The 22,327-nt window shown below is 32.7% G+C and overlaps 1 protein-coding gene across 1 annotated transcript; it reads right to left on the bottom strand.

Moving 5' to 3' along the window:
- Nucleotides 1–4,547: 4,547 nt before the first annotated feature.
- Nucleotides 4,548–9,886, bottom strand: LOC132064153 (probable WRKY transcription factor 12). Its single transcript, XM_059457048.1, has 4 exons — nt 9,369–9,886; nt 9,022–9,095; nt 7,885–8,046; nt 4,548–5,003 (listed from the first exon to the last, which is right to left on the bottom strand). Exons 1-4 carry the CDS (start codon nt 9,645–9,647, stop codon nt 4,841–4,843), a joined length of 678 nt encoding a protein of 225 aa, XP_059313031.1. The 5' UTR covers nt 9,648–9,886; the 3' UTR covers nt 4,548–4,840.
- Between the last annotated feature and the right edge of the window lie 12,441 nt (nt 9,887–22,327).

The raw sequence follows: 22,327 nt of genomic DNA, 5'->3' as shown, positions 1-22,327 counted from the left end.
GAAATAGCCACATGTAATATATGTAATAAAACATTTGTGTTCAAGTGTAGGAATAATAAGGATGGGAGAACGGGTTCACTATCGAGTCATTTAGCGGCAAAACATTAGGATGTTTGGGGAGAGTGAACGAGTTCAAGGGTATTCAAAGAACAATAGACCCACGTACCGGAAAAACTTTTAGTTACAAAAAGAAAGACCGTGTAGAGATAGTTAAAATGGTAGCTTATGATGCTTTATCATTTTCCTTTCCTTTGGGATCGGGTTTTGTTATTATATTCAACGTAGTTATAATCCGATGTTTGAGGGTATTTCTAGAAGTACTTGTAGAACGGATATTATTGATTTATATAAAAAGTATAGATTTTATTTGCGCCATGTACTTAATTCTTTAAATCGTAATGTTTCCCTTACCGCCGATCTTGGTCTTAGTGCTAATAAGTTAGATTTTTTTTGCTATTACATGTCATTGGATAGATGATAGTTGGGTGATGCAAAAAAGAATTATAGCTTTTATATATGATGAAGGGAAGGGTCGTCGCGATGGTAAATTTTTTGTGAATGGAATAACAACTAATATGAATTTTTTTAACATTTGCAAAAAAACACTTTGTATTGCTTTAAATAATGCTTCTAACAACACAAAGGCAGTTGGCCTTATTAAAAATGAATTAAACCCTCCATTAGAAAATATTTTCCATGTGAGATGTAGTTGTCACATATAAACTTGATTGTTAAAGATGATCTTAAGTTATTTGATGATCCTATTCACAAGGTTAGAAATGCGGTTGCTTTTCTTTTTTGTAATGCCAATAGGGCTAAAATTAGAGATTTTAAGAGTCAATGTGTGATTGTTGGTCTTAGACCTAAGAAAATTCAAGTTGAAGTTGATACTAGGTGGAACTACACTTACATTATGTTGCAACAAGCATATGAATATAGGGTTCCCATACAAAATATTCACAACAATCACAATGAGGAGATTAGTGAGTGGTTAAGTAATTCCGATTGGAAAGATGTTGTGGAATGTACTACACTTTTAGAAATTTTTATAATGCTACTCTTGCTTTTTCTAGACAGTTCTATCCCGCGGATACCGAAATTTTAGCATACTTAGCCGAAATAACTAGAGTTTTATATGAGTATAGTGAAAAACCGGGTTATCAAGGGACTATTCATAGTATGAGGGAAAAATTTAAGAATTATTATTTTTCCATCCCAACTTTATTTATATTGGGTTCTATTCTAAATCATTGTCTTAAAACTTGTTATACCGTTGAGTTGGTTAAACAAATTTATCATTTTTTAGATATTACTATCGAGGAACCATCTCAATTTGAGGCCGAGAAAGCGGTAGATGTTGAGCTTAATTTTTTTTTTTTTTTTTTACATTTATTATTCTAAGTTGGAAGAAAATGCTCGTTGCTCCACACCCTACTACTTCTACTTCTCAAACTTAAAGATGTGGCCTGTCTCGTTTAGGAATTTGGAGAAACATTTCTACTACTTCTTCTAGTAGTAGTGCAAACTTTGATGAACTTCACTTTTATTTGATGCAGCCGGTGGTGGAAATGAACGACGAAGTGGACGTCTTAGCATGGTGGAAGAAATGCAAGGCGAATTATCCGGTACTTGCAAGAATGACTCGGGATATCCTTAATGCTCAAATATCAACCGTGGCCTCGGAAAGTGCATTTAGTCAAGGAAGACAACAAATTGGAGACCATAGACACTCCTTATCCCTTGCAAGTACTAGTTTGCATTCGCAATTGGATTAGATTGGAGCGGCGCAACCAAAGGCTAGCGGCGGTGGAAGGCGAAGAGGAAGAGATTGAAGTTTTAATAGCAAGTGAAGAAGACCAAATTGAAGACATGGAAGAAATTTAATGGATGAATATGATATGGCGGACATTACCCAAATGGTTGAAACAATGTGATTTTATTCTTGTACTACTTAGTTGCAACTCATGTATTATTTGCAAGTTAAAAAAAAAAAAATACAACTTGCTAATAAATATTATCCATTAATGAATAAAATATATGGCTCATTGAGCTTTCTTCTATTTATTGGTGTTCATATTCTTACAAGTATTCAAGTTAATATTACTTATATTAAGTTAGGAATATACCTACAATATACTTAGAATATACTTATAATATACATCTACTTAAATTATAAAATAGAAAGTTATAACTATATATATATTTATAAATATACAATCTTGAATTTTATAATACTCATGAGTTATTAGCAAATATAAAATTTCTTGAATTTTATAATCTCATGAGTTATTAGTAAATATAAAATTTAAGTTATAATACATATAACTTAAACATATATACCTACAATATACTTAGAATATACTTATAATATGCATATACTTAAGTTATAAAATAGAAAGTTATATACTTAGAAAAAAAACAAACTTGAATTTTATAATACTCATAAGTTGTTAGTAAATATATAAACTTAAGTTATATAATACATATAACTTAAACATATATATATATATATATATATATATATATATATAAAGTATACAATCTATATTACATATACTATATTTACAAGCATAGGTATACATGAAACTTATAGATATTATAATTTAATAATATATATATATATATAACCGGCGGTTACGGGTCTGGTAATTTCAACCGGATAACCGGCAACCGGTAGCCATGGGCGGTTTTTTAACCGGCAACCGTCCGATTGGGCCAACTGGTGCCGGAACCGGGCCGGGTTACCTGGTTGACAGGCTTATACTAGACTAGTAATGATTCATGAAGTGTATGTAATTTTATGGATTGGTCATGAAGTGTACGTAATTTTATGGATTTGTTGAACTTACCATTTTTTCAGTTTTACCGTGTAGTATTCAAATCACTAGCTCAACGTAATTCATTTTTTTTTGCGCGGATTGTCCTTCTTTTGGGGTAGTCTTTAATTTTTGTCCCTCAAATTGCTGGTCTTTAATTTTTGCCCTTCGCTTAAAAAGGTGGTCAAAAATAATCCGAGGTTCTGGGTTCGAACCCCTGCTCAGTAAAAAAAAAAAAAAAAAATTCGAAAGGCAAGGCTTTGCAAAAAGTCTGCCTTATGCGGCATAATTTGGTTAAGGCATAACTAAAAGTCTGCCGAAGACGGCAGACTCTTGCCTTGTGAATTTTTTATTTTATTTTTATGACTAAGTCGGGGTTTGAACCCAGAACTTCGGGGTATTTTAAGCGAAGGGAAAGAAATTAAAGACCAGCAATTTGAGGGGCAAAAATAAAAGACACCCCCAATGAAGGGCAATCGTGCAAATTGCCCGATGTAATTCAACTTTGTGTCGGTATAGTAGGCCTACTAAGGGGGTAATAACTGAGTAAAATTCTCAAATAGCGCTTTTCAACTTCTGTAATTAAAACATAGTTATTGTCATAGAATTTCAAATACTAGATGAAACTCCAAACTTCATGATTTTTCTGTAATTGAAAAAGAACCACCGTCATAGAATTTCAAATACATGATAACATGACAGTGACTATTTTTCATAGATAGGACATTATCATGAAATTTATTGTGTGACATTTGAAACTCCACGAAAGTGACTATTTTTCATAGACATGATTGAAAAATGGCCAGGCTATTTTTATGATATAAATATATAACGCTCCTTATGAAAGATTTCCTATTTCTAAGGTTCATAGCGAAACATCTGATTAAGACTGAGAAATCTCAAACCAATTTCATGCACCCATTAGTGGTTTAAAAAGTTCAACAGTTCACTTCAACTACTTAGCAGCAATAACGCCCAACATCATCTTGGTCAAATTTTCATGTGTTTGTTCTTTCAGATGTAAATTGCGTTTTTAAGGATTAGACACTCCCAAAACAAGTTATCTAAATGATCAGGGATTGGAGATAATGCTTTTACAAGTAATAATCAATGCATGTATATATCTATATTTTTTCTCCACTATGGTCAATACTAGTATCAATTGATTTATGACGCTTCAACTTAACTAAAAGTCTTTTATTTCTCAGATCGAGAAGTTACTTTGAAACCAAACTTCCCTCATATTCAAGGAAATGCACTTAAGATTTTGCATAATCATTTCTTGACTCATTTAGATTATCGCTATGTTTTCGTGATGTGTAAGATATCTCTAACTTCATTTCTGGTTTACAAGAAAGGAGCACTAGCTTATATATTTCCTAACTGACAAAAAGAAGCAAATAATAAACCATTAGAAATCTTAGAAGAGGGTCCCAGTTAATTAAGCACATAAAAGTTTGCTGCTATTATTAAGGGTGTACTTACCTGTAGATATTGTAGTACTTCAACCATAGACTTATATAATATGCTAATCATCATGAATTGAAAAAATAAATACTACTCCAGTAGGATCTTGAAAACTAATCTCACATTTAAGTGTCAGAAATTATGTACTCTGATCGGAGACATCAGCCTTGTTGATGATTGATTACATTACTGCGACGTTATATAAGTACTAGAAATATGCATTGAAATTGGAGATAGAAATCCTAATGGGCGGAAGGAGACCAATTTAACTAAACTTTTTTAACTTTAATATGATATTGGAGTATTCATCTAGTAATCAAATGAATGAACAAGATTTGTCCAATATTAAATAAAAATGATGGCCTTCATGACATAATATTGGACCATACATAACAATAAAAAGAAATCTATAGTAACTAATTAAAATCCACCAATAATAACATGAAGATAGGCACAAATATATGATTCGTTGTGATATTGTTGGTGTTCCTTATAATGCTATAATAAATATATATATGGTTTGAAAGAGGTATATACTACAGAAGCTTTCTGATTATCTAGAAAGAGGTGAAACAATCATGGTCAGAAGAGTTAGAATCATCACAAGGAGAATGGTTGTGTCTACCTTCATACGTAGTTATTACCATACGGCAATCTTCTGAAAGTCGTTCCACCCTCTTCTTCACTCGACAATTACTATGTGTACATCGATAGTAACTCCTACATGCAACAACAACAATACCTCATAAGCAACTGAATACATTATTTTACAGGTTGCTAATTAACAACGAACCAGAAAATCTTACAAAGGAAATTACTTGTGTTTGACAAGTACACATATTGTCTCAATAGCATTTACATCTAATCTAGGAAGACATAGGGTGACCGGTGAGGGTGGCCGTCCGGGTAGGGGAGAGTGTGGGCCGGGGGATAGTGTGGAAAGGAGACAAACGCCGCTTATATAACTTGCTTTCCGTACTTCAATTCCACCAGGTAAGTCATTTTCTTAGAAAAATATTTTCCAAAATATTTCCACCAATCAAAGATGGAAAAATTGGCTTCTCAATACCAAATACACCCCAAATCAATTCTAAGCAGCAGTTGTTACATCATACATGTAGCTAAGTATTTTACAGGCAATAATTTTGATTAATGACTCCCTTCCATTTTTCTCGAGCATGCTTTAGGTTAATTAATTACTCCCTTAATTTGACTTGGGAATTGGTTTATACTACTATTACAATAGTGTAGAATAAGAAATTCCAATATGATAGTAGTAGTAATATCTTGAGAAATGTCAAATGCGTGCGTTTGCACTCTATGTTAATATCAAGGGGTATATATATGCATTTTCAATTCTATTTAGACATGCTATATTTTTCATGCATTAATCAACTTCTTACTCCACTAATATTTATGATCCAAACGAAGACTTACAGTAAATTACACCCTTATAGTCTTTCAGACTCCAATTATGTGCTTGATTCAGCTCATATTAACAAACTTAACTAATATGTGCAATTTTAGGAGCCGTTTGGACATGATTTCATCTCATGAGATGAAATTATGACATGAAATCATGTTTGGACATGTAATTTGGATTTCTGAAGTTGCATTTTGTTTTTTATAAACATAAAAACCCCATAAGTTGTGAAAACCATCAAAATTTTCCCAATTCTTATACAATCTTACCAAATGAGTAAATCATAGTTCATACTAAAATTAATACGTTACTAGAAGAACCGTTCTAAAAAATACAACATCAATTGATCAAACTTTAGTTCAATAAAAAGGAAAATTTAACATGAATAGTAAATGTAATTGCTCTTTAATATAATCCTCCCACGTGGTAAACATGATTAGTAAATATATTTTACCAACTTGCAGATTAATATTTAATACAAATGGTTGGTACATGATTGGTAAATATATCTACCAACTTATGGGTCTTTTTTTACAAAATATAAACGTATGGGTCAAATTTTACATTTATATTTTTTGAAATCATGATTTCAAATCCTAAATCATGCCTTTTTGGATGATTTGGGATCAGAGATGAAATCGCATGTCCAAACGCTGATTTCATCTCATGAGATGAAATCGCATGTCCAAACGCCTACTTAGTTCATCATAATTATCCTGACTAAGAATTAAGAAGCGAAATACAACATTCTTGGATAAATTGATGCTTTCTTATTTCTAAATATAATCAGAAGGTTCAAGTTTCATAGTGAGAAATTACGGATACTGGTAAAGAAGTAGATCTATTTTTCCTAGGTGCGTACGCGATCACACAAAGATTAGTGTAACTTCTCTTGAAAACAAAATATAACATACCTAGTAATTAGAGATGTTCTCTCGATCTCTACAATATTGCTCAGGCTATACTAATATATAGTAGGAATTATGTATTTTGAATTTAAGGTAATTATTAATAGGACAAAAAGAGAAAATACTCAAACAAATAAAGCCAAGTACAAAAATACAAACGAAAAGGGAATTAGCAGAAAAAATACTCAATGGTTAGAGGAGAATTCAAGATATATAGATGGTCCACACCCTACTGTCAACACGGTCTATCCCACTTCCAGATATGGAGTAGAAGTAATAATACCAATTTATACAATTCCTTGTACTTCCCAAAACTATTTGAAACCACACCATCATTTTCCCCATTTTGCATTTTAATTTAAACCCCAGGATAAAATTTGTACGAAATCGTAGGTCCAATGTCCTAGTTGGATCATCATTCGAGAAATTAATCAATCCCAAGACCCAAGCTAGCAGAGGCAGAGCTAAAATTTCAACATTATCAATTTTGAATTTTAGAATGACATTTTCAAGTGCTAATAATTGAGTTCTAAATTTAATATGAATACATAATTAATGAATTCTAATTAATACGAATACATTGTTTGAGCAAAAGCAATTTCGGTCGATTTGTATCTAGACTTCTCCCTCTGCTTTATCCGAAGGTTTGTGAAGTGTTGGCTTGGGAGAAATCAATGTGTACAAAGATATTTTCACAACTAATTAATTAAGTGGAGGAGAAGGAATTAAAGCCAAATAATTTCTTACTTTCTAGAAGTCTTGTCTATTTCGAAGTTCCTATTATGTTTGCCCTAAAAGCTATTGAGGTAGATGAATTAAAAGCTTCTTTTACTAAACTTGTTTCGGATAAATGTATTTTGAACAATCATTTTGCTAACAGTAACTAGCTCCTCGTTTTGTAATGATGCATATTAAGTACTTACAATAGTTCTATTTTTAACCAAAAAAACAAACAAATTTCCTACTTATAAGATAAATTTAGTTTATCCTATTCTTTGATTTTACTGCTACCTGTTACTTCCTTGCTTTGTTTATCTTGCTATTTTGTTGTCTTGTCTTCCTTTCTATTCTGCTTTGATTAGATTTCTTTTGAGCTAGGGTCTATCGGAAACAACCTCTCTACCCCACAATGGGGTAATGTTTACGTACATCTTACCTTTTCCAGAGCCCACTTGTGGGATTATGCTGGGTATGTTGTAGTTGTTGTTGTAGGGAAAAAAGAAAAAGCGAAGAAACGGGTACTTAATTATGGGGAAATATCATTAGGTACCTGGGATGAAGGCTGTTCTTGACAACTTTCTGACCATATTTTCTCCATTTGTATCCATCATCAAGAACATCAATGTCACTCCTTGTTTGGAAACAAAACCTTGGTTCTCTCAGCTTTCTCCTTATCTTCACCTTTCCTTTATCTGAGGATGAACCCTTCCACCTACATGTTTTGGAAATCAAATGTTACTAGTAATTAATCAATTGAGCTCACAACAATATGGGTTTATACTTCTGCTAGCTAAGATGAAGTCTTATCAAATTATCATGTGTGTTGAATTTGATGATGGACATGTGGGTACAAATAATAGAGCATTATAATATATAGTGGATCTACCACTTGTCTTTCTTAAGATGCACTACACCGTCCACACTACATATATAGTACAAACAACAGTATTTATACACATTTTGAAATAGAGTTAAGTAAAGGGCAAGAGACATTGCAAGAAAAAATGATGCAAGAATCTCTCTGCATGAATTAATGCTTAGATCTTCTCAGGTTTTAATGAAAATCATGAAGAAGCTTCTAGAGGTAAGTAATAAATACTTGAAAATAAAGCAAATACTTTTTTTCTTCTTCCAAACCTACTGGTCTGATTAATTCTGGTACATGCGGTGAAAAGCTCACAAGTCCGACTAATTCCGATATGCCTTGTAAAAAAGCCCGCTCTTTAGGAATTTAGTGCTCTCTGCCGAAAAGAAGTTCAGTCCTTAAGATTCAAAGTCAGTTTAGAACGAAGAAATCTCTACCATTCCACCGCACGTATTACCGTTCTTGAAGGCTGCATCATAATCGCTCCATTCATAGATTTTGATAGAATGAATTAAGCACAAAGTATCTCTCTTATACTGAGGTTAATAACTTCTTGCAAATCAAAATCTTTATGCATGCATATTGGTGAAAAGAATAAGTAGATCATGATCCAATAAATCCAAAACTCCTCCACCTTCTTTCTTTAGTTTTCCCCACTTGTGAAAACCAAGATATATATATCAAAAGTTAGAAGAAGGATATTTCAGTACTTCTATATGATAATCACGAGCCGCAGTTCATAGCGCTAGAATCGATACAACATTTTACTTTCATTTTGAAAATAAACTAAATCTGAGAGAGAGATGAGATTCGAGATAATACCATGAATTGTTACCCTCGCTAGCATTACCGCTGCAATTTTCGTCATTAACAGCCTTGGGATCTAGTGTTTCCACCTATGTAAAATTGATCCATAACAACGAATTAACAAAAGAGATGACTACGAGAAGTAAATTAAGAATAAATAGAGAAACCCTAAAGGAGATCCCAATATTTTGTGTTAGTATGTCACAAAGACAAGAAGCTTGCTATCTTTTTTGTTTAATACTACTAGTGGTTAGACCATTTTGCGTACATCTGACTAAATACTTGTTATCTTCAACCAGCACAAATATATGCCGCTCAAAGCTTAGGCAGATGAGATGAACCAAGTAAAACGTCTGAATTACCTGGTCGTTATTCCAAGAAGGTCTATGGACAAGTTCATTGTGGTTAAACCCTAGGGCACTGCTAATATTATTTGAGGAGGCGGCGACGTTTGTGGTGGTAGTGGGAGGCGTAAGGCTAGCTTGAAGAGACTGAGATATTTGAGAAGACTGTGATGAAGGAGCTAAGAAGCTCATCACCTGGTTATGATCTGCAAAGTGTACAAATCCCAATTCATGGATATTATTGGCAGAGACTTGTAAATTGTAGTTGTTTAACTCCCTTTCTTCACCCCTTTCCATTCTTCCTTTAGTTTTATTCCAAACTTTTGTTGATGACCTTTTGAACAATTTCTTCTTCTCCTTCTTCTTCAGTTGCTTATTCTTCTTGTGATGGTGAAATTATTGGCGGATGTATTTTGTCAATTGCATGTATTCGTACGCCGTGTGGGGTTTCAGGTCGAATGATGTTTTTTCTTTCACCATTTAAAGTTCTCCTCTTGTCAACTGGTAAACGATAGAAAGAATGTAATCGAAATATATAAACATTTATTTATAGGTATTTGGACCATTCTCCCGTGAATAGTTATTTTTTGGAGTTTAAGTTAGGTTTGGTATCTACTTCCTCTGTCCTTCGTTCAAGAGTTCTGCGAACTTCGACTAGCATTTTAGAAATATTTTCTCATCAAATTAATATGAAATTTTTTGCGTACTTATCGTATAGTTTTTTGATAACTAAATTTTAAATATAAAATATTGAGTTGAGCTAATTCAATTTATTGAAAATGAGTCAATTTGACTTTCAAAAAGAAACATGACAACTAAGTTGAGACGGATGAAGTATTTTTTAACATAGTATTGATAGACGCGAACTCAACATTAGTAGTTGCACAAAAAAAAAAAAAAAAAAGACTCAATTTTTTTGAAAACTATGTGTTTCTATATCTGGACAAAATTATTGAATTAACGTGAACCCCTAACTTATTAACTAGCTTTGCCACTAAGTATCGGGCCAGAGACATTAGTCCATACTGTTGTAATTCTGTGTTGTGTATGCTAACTAGTAACTCCAGTTTCTGGGTATGCTACGGAATGCCAAGTCCCACCTTAATTGAGCGAATGAATTATGATCCCTTATAATGTACTGAGGGCAATTTGCAGGATTGCCCTTCGCTGGGGTGGTCTTTAATTTTTGTCCCTCAAAATGGTGGTTTTTAACTTTTTTCCTCCATGCAGAATTTCGCTGCAAATTCCGTCTTAAGGCAGAATTCTGCCCATGCAAATTCTACCTTGCGATTTTTTTTTTTTTTTTTTTACTAAGCTGGGGTTCGAACCCACAACATCGGGGTATTAGGCGAAGGGCAAAACTTAAAGACCACCAATTTGGAGGGCAAAAATTAAAGACCACCCCAAATGAAGGGCAATCCGCGCAAAATAAAGATGTATTGACAGTCCTCCCCTGTCATCTAGCTTTTAAGGTTGAGTTGGGTTCAAGTTTTGTTTCTTTATAATAATAGGATAAGATGGAGTAGTAGTTAATATATATATATACACCGACAAAGTTAAAATTTTTAATGATCAATGTAGTTTAGCATTCTCTTAAGAAGTAAAACTTACCCCTATCCAATTTCCACATCAAAGCAATAGATGAATGATATATGTAGCATATAGATATTTCTTACTTTAATGAATATTATTCTCACCTTATTAAACTATTTAACCATGATAAATTGATATATTTGAGAAAGATACCAAGTGCGATAAGAATTTATGGTAAAAATTTATATGCACCAGGTATTTACAACAAATCATATTAATCTGCCATGATATTAAATGAAAAATTAATGTGAAAATATGTGTTAATTAACTATATGATTTAGTAATAATATTATTGGTTAAAACATACATCATGCATTTATTGGATTGTCTTGTATTACAGGACCCCTTCCCTGTTCCTGTCCCCTCCCACTCCTTAATTACCTCCCTTTTTTATCCAAAAAGATCCAAATGGATGGCTACAACTATATAGTGTATTAGTGTTATTTATAGTAGCGAGAGAAGACAAAATGATGATCGATAAAATTGAGGAACAATGAGAAGTATTACAATTAAACATAGTCTTATTCTGCCCATTTTAGGTCATTTTCTTATAAGGAACTAAATTGTTTCAAGGAAAATTGGTACGTTCACTACTTGAATGAATAATTGGTTTATATTACTAAGAAGTCTCTCCATGTATAATCATAATTCATGAAGAGAATTGAAAAGTTGAACCAATTTGTTAGGCTCTCGGTGGAGTTTGATAATAACAATTACTTTGAGACTAAGTATATATAAATAATCATTTTATTGACTTATTATGCACTAAAGGGGGTTTTAAGCAATAATCTGGAGTTTAAGTTTCAAGGAACGTTATAAACATGAATTATTTCAGTTCATCTTTGACAATGGTAACAAATAAAATCGCCAAATTTCAAGCTGTAACAAGAAAATCATCTCATTTTGGTCTATCGGAAACATTGTCATATGCCTGTTTTGACTCTTTTTCATTCTGTATATGGAGATACGAAAAATTCTAGATCTTAAACTCACTTAAAATGTTGTTTGTGTGTGAACATCATATTTCATAGTAGAGGCGCAGTTAAAATTTTGAGTTTATGGGTTCTCTGGATTCTAGAAAATAAAGTTAATTGGGTTCTTGATAAATTATTTTTACATATTAAATGAATTTTAACCACAAATATAAATCTAAGCCGAATTAGCTAATGCGTACCGATCCGTTGGCAAAGCTATAGTTCCGCCCCTCCATAGTACCTTGATACAAAACAAATAAATAAATAATAGGGCAACTTACAGGAATAACTATCTTTTAAGAGTTGTTAACAATTAATAGCTACCTTTTATCAATTTACAATTCCTAGCTTTTTATGGCAAATTCGCTGTATTTGAATGCACTGTTCAGTTGTATCCAACCATATCTGATGTCACGTGTATTTGACTATTTTTGAATATATGCAACCCTAATTTCTCTTAATACATGTCACACCCCGACGAGGGGCATGACGGGCACCCGGCCCTATCGACCGAGTACCACCTGGCGTACACTGACATAATCTCGGTTCGGTTATCCCGGCTTGAAATGTGAGCTCAACGTAATATAGAAAGACACACACGACGCGAATACAATATATATATATATATATATATATATATATATATATATATATATATATATATATATATATATATATATATATATATATATATAAATCTTTGTACATATGCAACGTCAAATTGCACGAGAAATCGTACAACTTTGTACAAGCCACATCCTCCTCTGTACGTCTCAGATTTGCGATCTGTCAGTTGCATTGGAAAGAAGACTTTCTGAACTTCAATTTACATAGCTTATAAGTTCCATAACTCCTCATATTCTAGGAGATATGCCTCTCTCAACTTGGACAAAAATTTTCTGACCAAAATTCTGCCAAGTTTTTCCAAAATTTTAACAAACTTAATTTCTTCGATTCGCTTGATCCTGGAACCTTTAGATACTCTCTTAATACTTGTTAAAGGTATTGCTTAACCTTAGAAGAGTTCCATGACCTCTCCAGCTTACGTTACTTTACTTACGGCGCAAACAACACAAAAATTTTCGAGGTGTAACAATACATGTGTATTCAAAATGATTGTATTCCAGTGCATTTAAATACACGACAGGGCCGTGTATTTTAATGTATTTATATATTGATATATCCTTTTGTTTTGACTGTATTTGAATATATTCGAGCTCCGATCAGCAAGTTTGCCATCGGCGTCACAAAGTTGAATATATTCGACTGTATTTGAATGTATTTCAACAAAATTTTAGATGCAAAATTTCAAATACACTGAATTTACTTGAAAAAATTGTATACAAATATATGTCTATAGATCATTCAAACTATAGTCAAATACATATAGTTTTGATATGAGAAATCCTATGTATATAGAGAAAAAAATAACGAATACACTCAGATCTAATATACAACATATGTATATAGAGAGAAAATAATGAATACATTCAAATATACACAGATCTAAGATACAACAAGGAGAAGAAGCCATGGATTATGGTATCCGTCCAGATCTAACAAAATTAGCCACCGAAATTTGCCTTTTGCCTAATCTGTGTTTTTCGGATCTGTGTTTTTTGGCCTAGATCTGACCAGATCTCCTTCTCAACTAAGCTCCACACCGAGATCTGACCGGATCTCCTTCCCGCATCTTCATCATTCGCCTACTTTGGTGAAAGCAGGGGTGGTTTGGTGGCTTTTCCAATCGAGATCTGGTGATTCACGGCGGAGGGAAGGTGGTCCGCGGTGGAAAACAGTTGTGGTTTAGGGGCTGTTGTACGGTGTTTCCGTGTCTATTTCAATGGTGGTGTTGATGGAGATCTAGGTGGAGTGGTTGGTGGTTGAACGGTGGATTGACGGTGGTGCTCTCTATTGTGTGGTTGTGCCAACGTCAATCTTGTTCCCTTTCCCCTTTTATGCTCTGGTTCCTATTGAGAATGGATCACCAAAAGACATGAAAAATCCCGGAGAGAGGGAAAGGTATTTGGCCGAAGAGGGGGAAAGGTATTTGACCGGAGACAGGACATGAGAGAGAGAGGTGAGGGAGATCGAAGAGAGGATTGAGGGAGAAATACAAGCCATAAATCTAATGTATTTTGGTATAGTTACAAATGGTAGCTACTAAGTATAAATAAATTAAACGGAAAAGGGTCAAATATACCCTTCTACTATTGAAAAAGGGATAAATATAACCCTCGTTATACTTTGGGTCCAAATATACCCCTACCGTTATACTATTGGTTCAAATATACCCTTACTTCGTTAAAGTTGTCCAATGTGGACATCTAATCCTATGTGGCATTGACATTTGATGAGATGGATGACACGTAGCATGCCACCTCATCACCCCTAACCCATTTTATCCCTCCCCTCTATTTGTTCTTCCACCACTATATTTTTTTCCCCTCCACATAGTTGTTGTCTCTAGCCGCCGATATTGACCGTTTGTCTGACGCCGAGCACCCAAAATAATTTCTCGTTTCTCTGTTTTTAAATCCAAGCTCTGTGTCCCTCTCTCTATATATAAATGTTATCAGATATATATGTAAAGCCAAGATTTGTAGAAATGGCAGTATATGTAATGTGCAAATTTGACTGAGAGCGTATGTCTTATAAAGGATTTATTAAAATTTAGGGGTTGGATTATTATAAATGATATGTAAATTGGGGTGTTGGGGAAAATTAAGTGAACTGTCATTCAACAAAATTTGAAAAGAAAATGATATGTAATGGAGAGTGGATTACTCTCGAGTCTCGAGTTTGAGTAGTTTTTGCTCCATATTGAATTTTAATTTGTATAATTGATAGACAACTATTTTAATTTCTAGAGCTCGATTATATGGCGGTAATGGTGGCAATTATGGTGGAGGGGAAGAAAATTTTTGCGGGGGAATAACAAATAGAGGGGAGGGGTAAAATAGTTAGGAGTGATGAGGTGGCATGACACGTGGCATTCAAATGTCAATGCCACATAGGATTAAATGTCCACCTTAGACAACTTTAACGGAGGAGTATATGTGAATCAATAGTTTAATGGTAGGGGTATATTTGGACCCAAAGTATAGCGAGGGATATATTTGGCCCTTTTCCGTAAATTAAAAGATAGTTATTATTAATAATTACCTCTTAGAGGTAGTTATGCCAAGTAATTATTTCTAAATAATAATTCAGTGCTTACGACCAGCTTAGTTCAACCACTATGCTTGTTTAGAAATGGGGTATATATACATTCCCTAATCATTTTCTTAATTAAGGATAAAAAAGAAAATGGTTGATAGTAATACTGAAAAGTATAAGTAAGAATTTCCATTATTTTATAGTGACGTTTTTTAACATGTTCAATATTTCCCCTCAAAATGTTGTCCTTAAATTTTAAGCAAATAATGTTTTCATTTTGACCTAATCGAAAGTTAGAAATTTATAACTTATGTTTCGCTATATATATCGAATATCCATGTCCTCACTCCTAATACGTCGTCTTGCTTAATCAAACATGTCTGTTAGTTTAGTAAGAAGAAGTAAATAAGAATATTTCATTATATAGTAGTTATTAGTATAATAGTTGAGTTTGTCTTTTGGGATAAGGAGATAGAAATACTACACATAATGTTAACTTTTGTATAACAATTATAACGTCGATGACTAATAGACTCTTCTTTTAATTTTCTTTCTTTATTCACTTTTGGTTAGGATAGGTCCATATGGAATATTGTACAAACTGAAAAAAAAAGTAAAGATTGCAATCTTAAGCAAACCTCGTTTAAAGGTTTCAAAATAAAAGGAAAAAGAAAAAAAATCCTTTGAAAAGAATAACTAGAAATTTAAACCAATTAACGTCTAGTCAAAGACATGCAAGTCAATTGATTTTGTATCATTTACAAATTTATCTTTAGGTCTGTGTCTTTCTACAAGATCTTAATTTTATACATATATAATAATTGTCAATAACACACTAAAGAGTTTTGAAAATTTATTTTTTACTGTTAAACTTATAAAAGCTATATGTTCACCAATTTCCTTTAAAGTATAAAAATATAAGATTAATTATCCCAAGTTATAACTTGTCCCTTTTTCTCTAGCTCATTTACATAATGTCACTTCTCTTAAGATTTACCAACAGAGCAACTAGTACTGATGTTCACTTGAAATGTTGATCAATTTTATCAATATTACTACATCTATCATAATGTAATATCTAACGATTACTAATATTTCCGATCATATTTCTCTTTTAAAAGAAATTATTACGTAGCCCGTGGGGGGAGAAAAAAAGAGGAAGGAAAACAATAAGATTCGAAGGAACACTTATCGTACAAGTGGGAGACTTGTACCAATATCATTAGCTAGGTCATAAGTTTTGCTTTAGATCTCGTATTAGTCTCCATATATGGGAATTCCTAATTAAGTTTTCGTTTTTATCAGGACACGATTACTTATATTATATTTGAAATTTTGTTTACCTTTAATGACAACGGAATAAAATCCTTGCAAGCTTTGGATTGAGCTACAAACTAATTTAATTATAAGATTTATACATATTCACTTGATTTTTTAACAAAAATAGAAAGTTCTGATTAAAGTTATTAGGTTCTGCCGAAACGTAGACTCAAACCTATCTCTGCCTTACCAATTTTAAACTTGAAAGCGTGAATATAATAACTTTTGTTTTAGCTAGGGAAAAACATTCAGAGGCCAATCATATAGTAAATTATCAGAAGTAAACATCCCTCATGCTCCCAAAAAAAGAAAAAAAGAACAATTGTGACATGACACTAAACTTTATTTGGGTACGCCTCATGTCTCCTCTCTAACAAATGCGTATTCGTTTCACTTTAATGAATACCGTGGGTATGTGGTTGGTTGATATGTAAAGTTTGTAGGATAATTTGTAGTGTCAAATATCAAAGATAATTGCACATATAAAAAATATCAGATAAAATTTATTTGTACTTCTAAACTCGCATTATTCATCGATTTAATTTTAAATTGTTTTAATCGAGATCGGATAGACCCAATCTTTCCTCTGCTTCCCCTCAATCCATGTATGACAATTTTAATGAGCAATTGCATAGGTCGAAAAAGAGAAGGGGACTCAGCCACATGCATAGATTTAAATGCCAATATGTCATGACCTAATTGTATTTCCATCACAATTTCATAAATTCAGAACAAGATTTATATTACTGCCAAATTCACATCGTAACGTGAAGTGTTCCAGTTCGACACAGAATCAAATATAGCAGATTGTTTTTGTGTTATGTCAGAATCGCCCATGTACATAGAGGATCATATGAGGGTCATTTACCTCTATTCATTCTTGTAAAGACCCCTTTTAACTAATTTCCTCCTATATTTGCTTAATCGTTCTTATAATCAAACAATTAAGCTAATAATCTAAAATAATAAATAGAAAAATATCTCCATGTTACTTACTACTAGTATGTTGGAACTCTACTGAATAGTATGTGAATGGGGTGTGGCTGTGTGTCAAAGCAAGCGAAAAGAAATTCTTGAAAGCAATGAGTGGTAGGTAGGGTCCATTAGAATTTTCATGCATGTCAAAAGATTGTCTAATGAGTATTAGACAGTGGAAAAGGAATGAATGAAGACGATAAGCCTTTCTATCTAATCCTGCCAAATTTGATTCCATTAACGGATTGCAATTTGCTACCCGGCATATTAGGCTGTTGGCCAAATATATATTTTGAAAAGTATTTTTTTAAGAATAGTACTTCAATTTTGGTGAGAAGTAATTTGCGTTTGACTAATTATTTTGAAAGCAATTTTGAGCAATAATTAGTGTTAGGCTAAACTTTTTAAAAAGTGTTTTTAAATGTATTTTCTCAAAAGTGTTTTTCAAAAATATATTTTTGGAGAGATTCTACTTTTTTCAGCTTCTCAAATAGCTTCTATTCTAATTTCTAAAACACTTTTCTTCTCCTAAAACTTGGTCAAATACTTCTACTTTGAAGGGAAAAAAATGACTCTTTTGAAGAAGAGAAAAAAATGCTTTTGACCTTTGAGGAGCTTGACCAAATAGTAGCGGATCCAGAATTTTCAATCAGGATGTTCGGAAAAACAACTGAACCAACTTTTGCATTTGTTCAGGGTGTTCAAAAGTCAATATATGTACATGAACACAGAAAATTTACCCTAAATATACACTGTAATTTTTTGCTCAGGGTGTTCGGGTGAACACCCTGAGCCTTTACTACATCTGCCCCTGTGACCAAACAGGATAATACTCTCTTACGCACCTTCCTTTAAAAAAAATTATTCACCCTTAATATTTTCGTCAAACTACAGTAATTTACAGCAATACTACAGTCAAACCTCTCTATAATGACAGCGTTTTTCCAAAAATTTCATGGCTGCTATAGTGAGGCGTTGTTATGCATGTATACTGTCATTTCATGTTTAGATCTCATTTAGCTATTATAAACAAAAGTACGCAAACAATTATTTTTCTGTACTTTTTTATGTTACATATAAACGAAAACAATATACTTGTTAATTTTAAAATCTCAATTGATTTTCATATCTCATTGATTAAATCGAAAAGAATAATAAATTACTAATAAATCCATAACTAGTTGTACCATATTGATAAAGAATTAAAATCTAAGAAACATATGCATTTAAAATTAATTGAGAATTTAAATATTTTAAGTTTGATGTAAGAATTCTACAATTGTATGTTGTTTCGTAAACTCCAGTCTCTTAATGATAATATAACAATTGATTTGACGAAGAAATTGTCCAAACTTTCAGCAAAAGGAAATTCAATAGCTTTCCCTCTCAAGGTTTTCTAAGAGCTTAACAGTTGACTCTTGACAATAGCTTTTTATTTTTATACATAATATATTTCTTACACAATATTTTAGAATGACTGTTACAGAGAGGTAAGTTTACAAAGAATGTACCGCTATAATGAATGTCATTGTTGTTATTGATAGAATGTTGTTATAGAGAAGTAAATATAACATGAAAAATAGGTTCCGGAGAAAATCAGATCGTTATAGTGAAATGTTGTTATAACATAATGGCAATTATAGAGAGATTTGACTGTTAAGTAATAGGTTTAATACTTGTGACCAAGAGTCTGTCTCCAATTCGAGCGTCTTAAAAGTTTACTAATGTCACAAATATTTCAGCACAAATTTGTAGTGTGCATAAATAATAATTTGAGGTGAGAGTACGTATTAATTTACTACTTATTGAGTACAAAAACAACAACAAAATTTACAAATTTTACTATTGAGTATAGAAAGATTATGTCACAAAATTTACTGTGTCGGTGTACACACGTCTCCCCTATTGTGCAGTATGTATAAAAGGGAAGCTAGGGCTAGCTAGAAAGGAAGCTATGTGTCATAATAACCATCCACACTCTTGTAAATATGTCATTTCCCTTCTCTTTTGCCTTCTCCCTCGACCTTCCACTCAACTCTTCTTTCATATCGATAGTTGTCTTGTCCCTCTATTTTCCTCCACACTCTGTTTATGATCATGTGTATTCAGCTATGTTCCCTTCTCACCTTGCAAAGAGATGGGAAGATAGATCGTCCGTTAGGGTGGTGAAATTAATCAATGAAAATATGACTCGTTCAATTTGTTCATAGATTTGTCTATTTATTGGCTCAGCCGGTTTTGACATGCCTACTTCAGTTTATTAAAAAATTGGACTGACATATAGCCCAAATTAACTCATGAAAAATCTTATCAAAACATTTTTAAAAGGATAAATTGATTAGTCCAACCTGCCCATTTGATACCCATTATTGTTCGTGTGTGCTATATAAGGCCATAAAATGTTTTTTGTGCTCTATACCTTATCTACTTTTGAACTAAATCAGAGTTCATATAAGTACTCCATTGATGAAGAAAGTTAAAAAAGTAGAAGGAAGAAGAAGACGACTTAGAATCAGTCAAGATTAAAGAAGAGAAAGAGTATATTATTAATGTGTAATTCAAGTTGTGATATACATAATGAGATGTAGTGTATATATATATAGATATAATGGGATAATCATCTAATCAACTCTCTAATCAGCTAACAAAGTAACTAACTCATAGTTAGTTACATAACTAATTTTTAGAAACTGTAACTAACTTCTGGACACTGTGAAATTAATATTTTGCCCTTGATTTTATAACTAACTAAACTATTTTCTAATCTGCTGCTTTAACATTCCCCCTTAAGTTAGGTCCCATAAATATGTCTAAGACACCTAACTTGGAATTATGCAGATGATGTTGAACTTTTGTCAATCTTTTGGTTAGAATATCAGCCGACTGCTCTTTGGTTGAAATGTATTGAATTTGAATCTGTCCTTGTTGAATTTTCTCCCTTATGAAATGACAATCAATCTCAAGGTATTTTGTCCTTTCATGAAATACTGGATTGGCTGGTATTTGTAAAGCTGATTTGCTATCGCTGAATAGTTTAACAGGCAGTTTGATCTTGACATCCAACTCTTTTAGTAAACTTAGTATCCAAGTGAGTTCAGAAACAGTTGGTCTTGCTTCTATACTCAGCCTCTGCAGAACTCCTAGAAATGATTGTTTGCTTCTTGGATTTCTAAGATATCAGAGATTTACCAAGTTTGATTAAGAAACCAGATACAAACTTCCTTGTGTGATGTTGTCCAGTCTGCATCACAGTAGGCAACAACACTTTCAGTTTCTTTACTAGAAATAAGCACCCCTTGTCCCGATTGTGACTCGATGTATCTAACAATCCTTAATGTTGCATCCATGTGTGACTTTTTAGGCTGTTGTAGATATAGACTTAGAGTCTAAACACTGAATGAAATGTCTAGTCTAGTGACTGTCAAGTATAGCAACTTGCCTATCAATCTTTGGTATGGTCTAATATCTGATGGAAGTGGATCTGAAGTGTTTCTATCATCCATATGATCATCATATTCTTTAGTAGTTAGTTTCACATTTGTATCCATAGGAGTACATGCTGGTCTTGATGCTGATAAACCAAGTTCAAAAATCAACTCTAATGAGTATTTTCTCTGATGCATCAGAATTCCACTGTTGTTCCTCGAAAACTCTATTCTCAGAAAATATTTCAATTCCCTTAGATCCTTCATCTTAAATACTTGTTGAAGGACCAACTTTGTTTCTTCAATTATACTCAGATCATCACCAGTAACTAGCATGTCATCTACATACACTAGAATAACTGCAGTTCCTTTGTTTGTTTTCTTCAAGAACAACGAATGGTCATGTTGACTTTGTTTAAACTGTAGTTTTGTCAAAGCTTCTATCAATTTAGCATTCCATTATCTAGGTGCTTGTTTAAGGCCATAAATGGGATTCAATGAGTCTGCAAACTGGCTTAGATTCCCCCTGACTAAAAAGTATCTAAGGCAAATCCATGTAAATCTCATCATACAAATCACCTTGCAAGAATGCATTGTACACATCCATTTGATGTATGTGCCAATGCCATGAAGCTGCAATAGATAGCACTGTTCTCACTATAACCATCTTAACTACATGTGAGAAATTTTCTTGGTAAATATTGCAGACTGATGCCAGCAATGAATATTGGAGCGCGGTACTTTTTGAAGAAAAAACACTACAAGAAAAAATATATGTGGCAACAATTTTTTTTTTTTTTGTTGCCATAGATTGATTATTGTTGCAAAAAGTACTTTTGAAACAAAAAAAAATATTTTGTTGCATGAACTTTTCCCAACGGCTGTTATTGCAACAACGTGCAACAACTTTTTTTTTTTTTTTGTTGCCAAAAGTACTTTTTGCAACAATAATCAATACTATGGCAACAAAATTAAATTCTTTGGCAACAAAAAAATCATTTGCTAACAATAAAACTAAGTTGTTGCCAAATATAAATTTTTCTGTTACGATATCTATACTTTCTTGTAGTGAAAAAAGGACCATTGAAAGATATCGGATATGCCAGTGGAAAGTTCAAAGATGCTGAACAACACTATCATTCCACCTTCAAAGAAATTCTTGCCTTGAAAAACAGAATCAAAAAGTTCAATTTCTTTCTAATTTTGTCACGCCTCGAACCTGGGCCTGGATGTAACACGACACCCGGTGCCTAACTACATGTGACCGAACGAACCAACTGGCTGACTGAATCAACATGTGGTATCATAACATACTAAATGCGAAAAATAAACTAACACATGCTGATATACTGAAAATCTGAATAATATATAATCAAAGCGCGGAAACACTAATATAAGTCTAAAGCATAATTGTAGTCAACATAGCTTAACATGAAAAGATTGTGACTCTGTCTAACTGTTACTCTAGTCTATGAAGCCTCTAATAAAGTACTGAAAACACTGACTGTCTATAAATACTGAAAGATTGTAA

Source organism: Lycium ferocissimum, chromosome 7, assembly GCF_029784015.1.
Source record: "Lycium ferocissimum isolate CSIRO_LF1 chromosome 7, AGI_CSIRO_Lferr_CH_V1, whole genome shotgun sequence".
Lineage (NCBI taxonomy): Eukaryota > Viridiplantae > Streptophyta > Magnoliopsida > Solanales > Solanaceae > Lycium > Lycium ferocissimum.
Note: the sequence above shows the minus strand (reverse complement) of the source record. Positions and strands in the feature narration are given on the sequence as shown.

Bases quoted from the DNA above. Each gene is read 5' to 3' on its own strand.
- LOC132064153 (XM_059457048.1), bottom strand. From the start codon at position 9,647: ATGGAAAGGGGTGAAGAAAGGGAGTTAAACAACTACAATTTACAAGTC. The intron at 9,096-9,368 runs GTAATTCAGACG...AATTTTACATAG, and splicing joins CTTCTTGGAATAACGACCAG to GTGGAAACACTAGATCCCAA. The intron at 8,047-9,021 runs GTATTATCTCGA...CAAAACATGTAG, and splicing joins AGCGAGGGTAACAATTCATG to GTGGAAGGGTTCATCCTCAG.